The sequence below is a fragment of the Conger conger genome, chromosome 16, assembly GCF_963514075.1.
Source record: "Conger conger chromosome 16, fConCon1.1, whole genome shotgun sequence".
NCBI lineage: Eukaryota > Metazoa > Chordata > Actinopteri > Anguilliformes > Congridae > Conger > Conger conger.
The window spans coordinates 1,319,771-1,332,709 of record NC_083775.1 but is presented as its reverse complement, the minus strand read 5'-3'; the positions used below and the strand labels follow the sequence as shown (position 1 = coordinate 1,332,709).

At 50.0% G+C, this 12,939-nt stretch overlaps 1 protein-coding gene across 1 annotated transcript in view; it reads left to right on the top strand.

The window, feature by feature from the left end:
* Positions 1–352: 352 nt before the first annotated feature.
* itga3b (integrin, alpha 3b) overlaps positions 353–12,939 on the top strand; it is a 46,224-nt gene continuing 33,637 nt past the window's right edge. Inside the window, exon 1 of the mRNA XM_061224352.1 lies at positions 353–712. Coding sequence (XP_061080336.1) covers positions 516–712 — 197 coding nt within the window. The 5' untranslated portion in view covers positions 353–515. The remainder of the gene's footprint in view (positions 713–12,939) is intronic.

Sequence of the window (12,939 nt, the reverse complement as noted above, 5' to 3'; positions counted from 1 at the left end):
AAAACTGAAGCTGATCTAATATGGTCTGCTGAACATTTTTTTTTTTGATTCGACAGGTTAGCTGTGATGTTGCCTGTATGCCTTTGTTTGCAGTTGTAGTTTATCTTAATGTGCACATACTGAGTACACTCACGCGCACACTGTTGGTCAACAGCGCGTTTGCGAAAATAATCACGTAGCCTCGAGCACATTAGATATATTAACATTGTCAAGGTGGATGACTTGTACGGAACGACGTCAGTGATTTATTTAACGCCTGTTCTGCACCCCGGAAGAACTAGAACTGACTAATGTTTACAATGGGCATGAATGCATTCAGTGAATGGGTGTGGATGCGAAAGAGAGAGAGAGAGAGAGAGAGGGAGGGGTGAGTTCTCCACAGCCGGAGAGTAACGCGCACACACGAAAGAGGTTCACATTAATGGTGTGTAAAGCGTAGAAACTCGGTCAAAGAAGTCGATTCACTGTCTGCACTGACACGGGATCCCAAGCGGGCTGCATTGCTGGGAGTAAACATGGCTCGGCGTGATCGTTTGCACTTGTCAGGGGATTTCTCTCTCTTATTGATCGCTTTATTCGCCACAGTACGGATTAGCGGTGCGTTTAATTTAGATGTGCAATTCCCGGTGATCAAAGACGGAAAAACGGAAGGCAGTTTCTTTGGATTATCTGTGGCGCTCCACAGGCAGACGAAAGGAGGGAGCAGATACCTGTAAGTAGCGAGACGACCTGTTCGTTCTTTGGCAAGAATCAGTCGACCGCTCTGCTCTGTCTCTGCAGCTTTGCCATGGTAGCATATCGGGGAAATTTGTAATCAGAATGGCGAACGTAAAATAAATTAGTTTTGTCTGTGTTTAGGCCATCTGTGGTCCAGTCTCCGTGTCTGTGACTGTGAAAAGTTCACCGTGAGCACACGTGCCAGCCTGAGTAAAGTGTATTTTACAAACGCATTCCTTTTGCTTCTTTTATGCTCTCTCGGGTTCGTTTAACCTCTTTAGACTTTGAACGCGGAGTTGCAGCAACTTCGTGTTCCAGAAGTTAACTGCAGGCTTCCAGCGAGCAGTTCCTTCGAGCAAACCGTTTTACAGGTGTCACCTGTTGGTGTACCAACTGAAGTCCTTTAGTTTAGCAATTAAATTTATGCAGTTTCCGTTTTAAGAGTAAAATGGTAAAAAGTAAAGTTTACTGTTCAGAGCAAACTAAATCGTAAGGCCATACAGGCAATAGGGGCTTACAGTGTTGTGTGGCGTTCATTTTCTGGGACACATTTCATAACCGATGTTAGCCTGTCCGCAAACTATTTTATGTTGACCATGCAGTACTACACCCGTGTAAAAACATTTAATCCGTAGTAGGCCATTTGGTGCTAAATTATATATGATGGACCCGCAAGTGCTGCACAAGACTTGGCATTTATTTTCACCGTAGGCTAGCCATAAGGCTGGTTAATGGTCCATGAGTTACGGTCTTTTAAAACCACAGGGAATATTCGAACAAACCTGTGCAGCACTGATGGATTAATACCGGGTATAGCATCCGCTCGTATGCAGTGCACCATATGAGTTCCCGCCTCAATGGAACGAGCGATTTAACCGGTCCCATTTTCACTTAAAGTAATCATGAAAGTCATTTACATAGGTACAGTCTCGGTTTCAGATTCAGAACCGATAAAGTTGATTCAGAATGAGTAAGAGGGAGCGAAGGTGGACAAGATCGCGGCGATGACGACGATGATGATGATGATTACTTTGGGGATAATGTCGATGCGTTGGCCTAGGCAACCTTTTAAACGGAATCTTACAGATATCTAAAGTAGTGGTCACCGTTTAATCCCTAGGGCCTCCATAAAACCCTCTTGTATAATCACTTTCAAGGTCTTATTTCCTGAGTGACTGACTGGCTGGCACTGCGCTTTAGACCTGGTTCTCGTTTTTGTTTGCAATTGCAACAGGAGTTGCCCGCTGTGTACAGGAAACACCGTGGTTGACCCCGGGCTTCGTTACAGGTGATATATGCAGGGCGTTTTCTAAACATGCGAAAAAATCCGCACTCTACCCCCTCTAGCGCCGAGCTCCTCTGAGACAATTGGAGAATTCCTCCCATTTTTTCAGTCGGTAATAAACTTTATAACGGACTTTGTATTTGATAAGAACATGTTCTTATGATTCCCTATTTCCCTATTTATTTTTTGTTTGATATTTTAAATTAAGTTAGATTTGCTATAATTTGGTATAATTCTGCAAATAAAATGAAAAGATACCTTTTTAAAAAAAATCGATATTTGGACCCTAAGGCACATATACTTGCACATTAAACGTGTGAAACTTTCCGTTGTTGGTTAATTTCAGTCGGGTGAAGCTGCACTCCGCAGATTAGCGTAATGTCTCTCTGCACCAGGGGGATATATGGACACATGACTTCAGTAATGGCCATCGCTGCACGGAGACTTATATCCTGAGTGCGGTGACCTTAGGGTATTTCATGGCTTTCACGTTTTCCCCCCACAATGGATGAGAGATTAACTACACGGTGTCCTTTTGTTGAACTGCAGAAGGTTATAGGTTTTATCTGACTCTGACTTGTCTGCGTGGGCAGCATCTTGGGTCTTGTGCAGAAGGAACAAATAACTTTTCCTATCAAGATATCTCACAGAAGTGCTGGAGGTCTCCTCTGGATTTATCCCCGTTCTCTGTCCCCTGGGGGTGCAGAGGTGGGGAGAGGGCATCCCGCTCTGCTCCCTCCACCTGGAATGTGTTGTGAAATGAGTAAAAACTGTAAAAACGTGCTGAGAGGGCCTGTCTTCACGTCTTTAAATCCATGATTAAGGATTTAGAGGTGGCCTTTTTGCCACGCTTCTGTTCAGGCTATATTTGGTGCAATGCACCTTATTTGTGGTTTTCATTTGGATTAATTTTGCTGTATTTTGATGGACGCATGTGTTCTGCATGTGTAATTCATTTGTTGGGATAGCTGGTCCCTGGGATAGCAGGACCCTGGTTAAGTTGTGTCATGGCAGTTTGTTGACCGATAGGGAAGTACAGCTTCTCATGCTAATCTCAGTGTCAGTTGTTGTTACGTGTCTACCTTTACATCGCTGGCATGTATTATCTTTGTTTTTGTGTGTGTGCTACTAAAAACAGTGGTCTTTAAGCTGCTGGGTGGGTCAGCCGGCTAAGGCACCGTCCTGGTTCTAGTGCCCTGTTGGGCTCATACTGCTTCCAGTGCACTGATGGCCCTGCGACCCAGGATCACCCAGGGTTAGGGAGGGTTCATTGGGCTGGTATCACCCAGGGTTAGGGAGGGTTCATTGGGCTGGTATCACCCAGGGTTAGGGAGGGTTCATTGGGCTGGTATCACCCAGAGTTAGGGTGGGTTCATTGGGCTGGTATCACCCAGGGTTAGGGAGGATTCATTGGGCTGGTATCACCCAGGGTTAGGGTGGGTTCATTGGGCTGGTATCACCCAGGGTTAGGGAGGGTTCATTGGGCTGGTATCACCCAGGGTTAGGGAGGGTTCATTGGGCTGGTATCACCCAGGGTTAGGGAGGGTTCATTGGGCTGGTATCACCCAGGGTTAGGGAGGGTTCATTGGGCTGGTATCACCCAGGGTTAGGGAGGGTTCATTGGGCTGGTATCACCCAGGGTTAGGGAGGGTTCATTGGGCTGGTATCACCCAGGGTTAGGGAGGGTTCATTGGGCTGGTATCACCCAGGGTTAGGGAGGGTTCATTGGGCTGGTATCACCCAGGGTTAGGGAGGGTTCATCAGGCTGGTATCACCCAGGGTTAGGGAGGGTTCATTGGGCTGGTATCACCCAGGGTTAGGGAGGGTTCATTGGGCTGGTATCACCCAGGGTTAGGGAGGGTTCATTGGGCTGGTATCACCCAGGGTTAGGGAGGGTTCATCAGGCTGGTATTCCTGTCTCATCTCATTCTCCTGTCTGGTAAGATGTGGATCAGAACACGAGTAGAAAGAGCTTAATATAGCGCCCACTCCATCTCTGTCACCACATGTGCTCTGTCCTCTAAATTCCGATCAAGCATGTTTTGGAAGATGGAGGCAGTTAGGAAGGCTAAGGGTGAATGTTTTGTATATTTTCAATGACTGACTGCTGAATGTCCGTGGCGAGCCGCTGGGCTTTCTGGGCCGCAGACTGCTTTAGTCTCTCATCCTGTCTGCATGGAGCCAGCGGATGTGAAACACAGTTAATTCTTCAACTGAAACCTGCGCTGCGTCTCTTCCCCTGGCCCGATGCGCTGCGGTCTGTCGGACGCGCGCTCCTGTGCGCCGGGAGGCGTGCACGAGGCGCGCAGTAACCCAGACAGGCTGCGTTTTCGTCCCACCGGAGGGTCGGCTCTTCGTTAACCGGGAATTGAGTTTGTGCCATCCGGTCACGCTGGTGCCGCTGCTGATTCAGACCCGGCTGGAGCTCGGCAAAACCTGGACACGTCTCGGGGGGGGTTCTGCCTCCACTGCCCTCTCACCGGATGTGTGAAGCACTGCTGCCATCCTCACAAGAGACTGACTGACCGAGAAATCACACATACCGCCCTCACAAGGCAGAATGATGTGATAGACAGGGAACTGCATTTAAGTCCAGTTGTGATGTGTTATGAGTATATACTAATGATGTATTCATCAGGTGGGCGATACACTCTTGGCTATAATCGATCACCCCGTTTTATATCAAGCCCTTAAGGGTCGATCAATAATTGTTGAATCTGCAAGAAAGGGGAGAGTTGCAGAGAGAATGAGGGAGGGAGAGGGAGCGATAGAAAGTGCCTGATGAACGAAGTGATTCTGCGTTACGGTGTTTTGTACTGTATGGGCTCGCCGGCCAGCGTTTAAATGCAGGAAGCAGATTGCACAGTGACTCAGGGTCTGCAGTGTGCACAGTGAGAGTGCCACAGAAACCGCACGGAGAGAGACGTGTCAGAACAGTGCCACAGAGACACGCCATGTCCGAGCAGAGAGAGTGTGTGGTGAGTGTGTGTGAGGGAGAGGGGGATAGAGAGAGAGAGAGGGGGAGAGATGGAGGGTGAGATGGAGGGATAGAGAGAGAGAGAGGGGGAGAGATAGAGGGTGAGATGGAGGGATAGAGAGAGAGAGAGAGGGGGAGAGAGTGAGAGATGGCGTGAGAGTGAGAGATGGCGAGCGAGATGGCGTGAGAGATGGAGAGATGGAGGGGGGTGACGTTAGCCGGTGCCGTTCCCCTTCCCGGTCGGAGGATGCGGAGCCGGTAATGGGCCCCTGCAGAGCCGTGTGAGCGGGAGACGGGTGGGGGGGACGGGCTGCTTCCTGCGCCCTGGGGGGGGGGCACCGGCCTTCTGAGCGGGAGCTGGGCGCAGGGCTGCAGTGTGCCTGTCTGCCACGGGACTGTTGCAGGGGTCGTGACCCCGATGATGCGGCTCGTGGCTCCAGTGAGTTCTGTTCTGCTGAACGCAGACACTTCATTTCAAACAGGCTTTAGTCTGTCTAAAGGGTTAAAGTATTTGAAGTCGTTATTTCATTCTGGTCTGGTAGCAAGAAAGCAACCCCCGTCAGCTCAGAGAGAGAGAACGAGAGAGAACGAGAGAGAACGAGAGAGAACGATCTGGATCTGGGCCTCATCGGACGTGTTCTATCTGATGAGGTCTTGGTAGATAAACCAGGATAAATATGGTGTGAAAAGGTATTGCTGTACTTCGAGTCTGACCTGGTGGTCAACTCCATGTTTTGCTGTGTTGTGTTTTGTTGTATGCAGTTCTTTTGTCTCATTTTGAGGGGCAGTAGTGATTCATCTTAGTACAGTAATAGTATAAGTTTAGTGTGAGGTCGTGGTATACAGGGGATTGTACAGTAATTCAGTGAAATTATACGCGCCTGTGCTCCCAAGGTTTTCAAAGATAATGCTGTGCTTTCCCGTGTTTTGGACAGGGGATTATAGCAGCTGAGTGGATGTGTTTCTCTTGGAATGAGGTGGACCAGTCATTCCCCACCCTGTTCCTGAAGGCTTTCATTTCAACCCTAATTTGGCACACCTGATTCTACTAATTAACAGCTCAATGAGATATCTAGCTGTTGAATGCGGTGTGCTTTGTTAGGGTTGGAGTGAAAACCTACAGGATGGTATATCTCCGGGAAAAGGGTTGGGCAGCCCTGCTCTAGCTGTTGAATTAGGTGTGCTTTGTTAGGGTTGGAGTGAAAACCTACAGGATGGTAGATCTCCAGGAACAGGGTTGGGCAGCCCTGCTCTAGCTGTTGAATTAGGTGTGCTTTGTTAGGGTTGGGGTGAAAACCTACAGGATGGTAGATCTCCAGGAAAAGGGTTGGGCAGCCCTGCTCTAGCTGTTGAACGCGGTGTGCTTTGTTAGGGTTGGGGTGAAAACCTACGGCATGGTAGACCTCCAGAAACAGGGCTGGATGTAGACCGGTTGGGTTTAACCTGAGCACCTGGAGGAGAGTGCTGCGTCTCGTGTTCCCCTGAGCTGGTCAGCTGACCTTGGATCTGTTCTTCCCGAGGAATGGCAGGAATGTGGCGCTCCCCCCTCCCGCGCGTAGCCTGCAGGAGTGGCTGAGATCGCTGCTATGCCTCCTCAGACTGCCACTGGAGGCCCGCTGGCCCACCGTCGGCCAATCAGACGCAGCGCAGTGGCCGGGCCGGGGCCAGGTGTGTGCCTCAGCTCAGGAGCTTGTGTTCTCCCCCCGAAAGGCCAGCCACACTTCATTCAGAGCACTCCTGACCCGGCCTGCTGAACTCAGACATTTACGCTGTTGTTCTGTCAGCCTGGGCCGGGGCTGCCCGACCCTGTTCCTGGAGATTACATCACATTTACTTTACGTGACATTACATTACAGGCATTTAGCGGACGCTCTTATCCGGAGCGGTGTGCCAACGAAGTGCAAATCGAACGCGGGGACAAGTGTGATGAGGACCCCAGAGGAAAGAGATCTGCTGTCCTCTAGGTTCGCACTCCGACCCTCACAAAACACACCTCACTCAACAGCTAGATATCTCATGCAGCTGCTAATTTGGTGTGCCAGATGAGGCTTGAGATGAAAGCCTACAGGGCCCTAGAGCCCTGTTTTAACTGTTCAAAGAGGATTATGTCCTTCCTTTCTTTTCTCCGGTCTACCCTTTCCTCACGTTCAGTCCGTCCTTCCCTCTCTCCCATCCGTAAGCTCACGCAGCCGATGGTGAACGGCGCTGGAGATCGGGGGAGCGGGATCGTGCGTTTCTCCGCTGGGCACTCCCGTGAAGTCCTAAAAGCTGTAAAACGTGGATCGCGGCACAAATTGCACTCAGGAAAAGTATCCGCCACGAATTATTAATGTGAGGCCGTAATAATGGCAGGCTAATGCAATGGCGTGGCAGAGAGACGTCAGGAGAACATGGAGGATGGAGAGCGCTGGGCTCCAGCCCCGTCCCTGACGTGCCTGCCTCCCACCGGCCTCGTGTGGGCCGCGCAGAACCGGTACCACTGGAGCGTTCTGGGGCTCTGATGTCCCCACCATGGTGCTCATTTGAAAACGGGATAATCTGTAATTGGATTTGCCCGGAAGAGATGCAGTTTAGATTGGTCAGCGAAATGGCCAGATTTATATTTTTTGCCCTCTTGCATATGTACGCTCTTATCTTTGCCTTCATTGCATAATATCATCCCTTATCTCTCTCGATATGCAATTATCCGCTTTTTAAATTATTGATGTTTATCCGAGAGCTGGTGTAAATCATATTCCAGTACTGCGTCGGGGGGGAAACGTGGAGGAATGCATGAGAAGGGATTTCTCAAATGGATTCTGAACGAGAAGATTGCATGAATATGAGCGACCGCCAAGCCAAGGATAAAAAACGCGCTAATGAGTCTCTGAACTTGGAAGCTACATTTCTTTCCTCTATCATCCATGGCTTTGATTTTGTCCGCATTTTTCATTAAATTTGACTCATGTTTACACTTAAGTGATGGGTTTCCAGTTGGTACTGGTTAAGGGCGGGGGGGGGGGGAAAACTTATTAAATTCTGGAAATTGTGAGTCAGTCTAAAGAACACGTGATGACTTAAACAAAGATGGTGTCTGAGACTGCTCTGAGCTCTGGGGCTGTATTTATCAAACCCCTGAAGAATTACACCTGATAAACCCCTGAAGAATTACACCTAATAAACCTCTGAAGAGCTTAGGAGTGCAGTCGCTCTCTGCTTCAAGTGTCGTAAAACATATTTATCAAGCTGCTCACACTTTCTCGAGTAAGTCTGAGGTGTGTCTTTGCAACAGTCACAGCAGGAAAAGGTGATGTATATTCGGCTCTTCTCGCGGGGAAGCCTGTGGTGTCTGAAATGGAGGTGAGGGTGCAGTCAATTAGAGACTTGAATCATCAGCACATTCTCCAAGCCGCACTTCCTCCCCTGTGTTTTTTTTTTTCCATCGGTGATGGAATTACCCTGCGTATACAAAACCGTGTTTACCTCAGCGTGGCATATCCAGATCTGCACTGATACCTGACTGCTGTCCAGTGTACTCCAAATGTGTCTGCAGTTTATTCAATTTTGACAGGGTAACTGAATGTGTGAAACGCCCTGTATTGCCAGCGTCCCGGTGTTGAATAAGAGGGCGTTTTACGAGGCGGGAGAAGTTATGAGGTCATGTTCAGTATACCGGGGAGTGGGCTTAGCTCGCTGGGTTTTATGGGAAGTGGAGCTTCTGTCTGAATCTCCCGACACAGCCAGATTTACTCCGGTCAGCGCATCCTGCCCCCCCCCCCCCCCCCGGCCCGGAACCCCCGCCAGCCCCCTCCTCCCGGCCCCCTCCCCCCGGCCCTGTCCCTCCTGGGCTAATCAAAAACGCTGCGTCTTAATGAAACGCCTCCCTCTTTAACTCGCATGCTTTTCTGGGGTCATCCATCCACTCCGTCTGCCGCCCTCTGTCAGAAACATCTCCCCCACGCACATTCCTCTCTGCGGCACGTCGCTGGATCTGGCCCAAATACCTGCTTCACTGAATATGGGGCCCTGCTGAAGAAACGGCTCAAGCTATGTTTTGAAACGGCTGATAGCTGGTAAATTCAGCTGGATAGCTGGATTAAACGCCAGGGGGGGGATTTGACCTTTTCAGAAGGTCCATACACTTGGCATGTTGTGCAAGCTAAATGTCACCGTATATAATCAAGAATGAAAACTTACACTCTTATGCTCCAAGAGTAAACTTTTATTCAGTGTTTGTGGTGTAGGTCTTCATCACAACCAATGGCACAGTTTATACGGGTCGGCTTAAAATATACGTCCTAAATTACCTCCATTTCTCAACTGCATTTTTGAGCCATATACCATTACATGTAAAACTGTCTGGTAAGTCACCATGTACTTTACTATATATAGGCTAATGTGTGTCTGTTTGTCTTTGTGCCCGTGTGCGTGTGTGTAATTGGCCGTGAGTGTTACGGGGTAATGATCTCAGTCTCCTTCGTGTAGCTGTGTTGGCTGAACTGTGTAATGCCTGGTTGTGATAGTGTGGATGAATGAGAAACAGATGGCTGTACAGTGCAGCACCCTGGAGGCAGCTGATGAGCTGACAGAGCTCCACAGGAGAGACCAGAGGAACCCCCGTGGTCACATGGGGCAGGAAATGGGCTATTTGTCATTGTGTTTAAAAAAAGAAATATCAGAAGTGAAACTGCCGAGCTGCATGGATTTGTTCACCTTGGCACCGTCGCGTAGACTTCTGTCCTCATTGCATTCGTCTTGTAGCTTTGAGGGTAGATTTATATCCTTTCGTCCGCACGGTTTGGCTTTCTTCAGGAGGGATGATTTCATGCACCTGAATATCGTTCAGCGCGTCTGCTGGTGCGTTCTTATCGCTGGGTTCAGAGCCAAAATGGCCTCTACTGGACCAGAACTCCTGAAGTCTGTCTGAGTAGGAGTACAGTCTGAGATCAGGTTTTTTTTTCCCTCCGTATCTTAATATTATCCATTATCCTCCACAGAGAGGTGCTGCTCATAGTCCCAGGTAACTTTCCAAACACCTGGCTAACATGCTGCCCAATGCTGGTCCGGTGAATATGCTGCTTCACTGGGACCCGGAAGGTTGCTGGTTCATGCCCCGGTGTGGCCACTATAAGACCCTCACAGCAGTTGGGCCCTTGAGCAAGGCCCTTAACCCCACATTGCTCCAGGGGGGGGATTGTCCCCTGCTTAGTCTAATCAACTGTAAATCGCATAAAAGAATGAGCTAAATTACTACAATTAGCAACCCTACTCTGTCACCTCCTGATTCCATCCAGTCCGTAGAGCTGGATCTTTTCACTGAAGATCTGTGGAATGACTGAGAGCTCATTGTCCTGCTGCTTCAGCTATGGGGGAAACTTCACCGTCTCTGACACTGTCGGTCAGCAGAGACCACGGTCAGTCACGCTGCATCCGGTGTGATATGGACGCAATACAGATCAGATTATCCTGTCATATGAATCACGGATACAGAATGTGAATGATTAATGTATTTGACCAGCGTTGCGTCGCAGAACGTACTGAAAGCATTGCTTTGAGTGGAATACGCCTCGCCTCGTGACTCAAACCTGCCCGTGCTTTTCCGCTCTTGCAGTCGACCAGGAGAAATGACTGCGCCGTTCTCCCTGCCACAATCACTCTGTGAGATCTTTTTCACGTGTCACCACCAGTATTTGCTTGGCTGCGTTTTTCTGTAGCTGGAAGGCATGTGTACTGTACAGAGTGTCGTAAGTTTCTAGTGTTTTAGGTGAGTATACAGTGCTGGATGTCCACTGAGGCGTGTGTGTGCGTGTGTGTGTGCGTGTGTGTGTGCGTGTGTGTGTGCTTGTGTGTGTGCGTGTGTGTGTGTGCGTGCGTGCCTGTGTGCCTGTGCGCGTGCGCGTGTGTGTGTGTGGGGAATACACAGACTGAAGAATGCTGCCCCCAGGGGTGCTGTAAGGAGGTGGGGGGGGGGGGGATTTCTCAGTCCCTGACTGACACGGGCCCTCAGGTTATTAAAACTGGATTTTCAGTGGTGGGGCCCGACATGAGCTCTTTCCCTGGCGGTGCCCCCTCTCCACACCTAAGTGAGAACTTACCTCTTCACCTGTGCTTGCCTGGCCCCGCCGAAGCGGGCTACAGTTTCTCCCTGTGTCAACACCACCCCTGTACACACCGTGTCCTGGGCGAAGGACGCAAGAACATGGAAATATTTGAGGGAAAGCAGACGACTCGGCACATCTCCGCTCTCCCCCTCCGCTCTCCCGCTGAATATCCATCAGTGTCGAGCTGGGACAGCACCCTGTGCCCCCAAGCCTGGGAGTGAAACGGCTAAATTGTTGACTGCTTTTCCGAAGGAACACGGTGTTATGGCTTGATGTCGAGTAGATACTTCTTAATTGAAATTGTTAAGGTAATCCAGTGTCTTAACGGGGAAATCTGCTTTCTTAAAATATCATAAGAATGTTTAATATGACGTCTATAATAAGCAGAAGCAAATGGATAGGGATACAAAATGCAGTGTGAGAGCTGATTGTGCTCATTTGAAGCTCACTGCTCAGGTGTGCCTCTGCTCCGTGTTCGGCTGTGCGTTCGCTCAGCTGCTGAGAGCGAGGTGCAGACTGCACGTTCCTGCGGCTCGTCCACAGGTTATGGAGCGTTTGAGTAGAAGCAGCTGGTCTCCCCCGCGCCCTTCAGCGCCGGCCGGTCGCCATGGCGACGGTGCGGGTCCGTGCGGCTGGCTCCGTGTGACGTCACGCCCGCTCCTTCCTGAGCCGCCTTCAGGCGTTCTGTGAGCTGCTTCAGTCCGCTTGGGTTTGGAGCTGCGCCTGAAAGCCCTGTATCTGAGCCCTGTTCAGGCCTGGCCCTCTCCCCTCAGCTCCCCGACGTGCCGAGACGCGTTACCTTCCAATTCAGCCCCCACTCCCTCTCTCTTCCTCTTTCCCTCTCCCTCTCTTTCCCTGTCTCCCTCTGTCTCCCCTCTCTCTCTCTCTCTCTCTCTCTCTCTCTCTCTCTCTCTCTCTCTCTCTCTCCCCCTCCCTCTCCCTCTCCCTCTCTCTCCCTCCCTCTCCCTCTCTCTCCCTCTCTCTCCCTCTCTCTCCCTCTGTCTCCCCTCTCCCCCTCTCCCCCTCTCCCTCTCTCCCTCTCTCCCTCTCTCTCCTTGCGCAAATCTTCCCTTTCTCAAAAAAAGAGACAAACCCCCCCCCCCAAAAAAAAACGATCAGATGCGAGTCCGGATTTCACCTGACAGGATGTGAGACTTGCACACCGCAGACGGAGGTGTATGGTGTACGTGCTTGTGTGACGGTAACCTACCACAGCATCTGTGTCTGTACGCACATTCACACAGTGTACAAATAACAAAACAAAAAAAAAAACGTTTGTGTGAACAATGTGAAGATGTCTGAAAGGGGGGTTGCCTCTAATGAAGACACAACTAAATCGTGCCAATAATCAGCCCTGTCCACTGTTACACAGCTTACTGCTCTGTGACTCTTGTTGTCATTGTCTCTGAAAATGAGAACATGGTGGAGATTTGTTCTCGTTAATCAAACGAGTGCTCGTGAATGAGATGAGTTGGTAAATCAATGCTGGGCCCTGCCCTGCCCTAAAGGACAGATTTCCTGCAGTCATCCAGCCCGTCCCAGGCCTCCTCCCCCCCCCCCCCCCCCCCGGGAGCTGGGGAAGCAGCGTGGCCCCCTCCCAGAATATGATTCTCCAATCCCATAATTCAGTTTGTTCTTCCATTGCATTTTCATTCTGAAATAAAATCGTGTGCTCTAGACGCAGGTCACATCTGTGGGAAAGTGACTGGATATGAATCGGGCCGATTGCTCAGAACATGACAATAAGCTGAACTTACTGGTTTCCCACTGTAGTGCGTGTTTACGTTCTTGTTAAGCATGGGACCACTTTGTGGCCAGGACAGGGATGCGTGAACGTTTCAGCGTCTGCGTTCTGTGAGAACAGTGGTTCAGACGGTGAC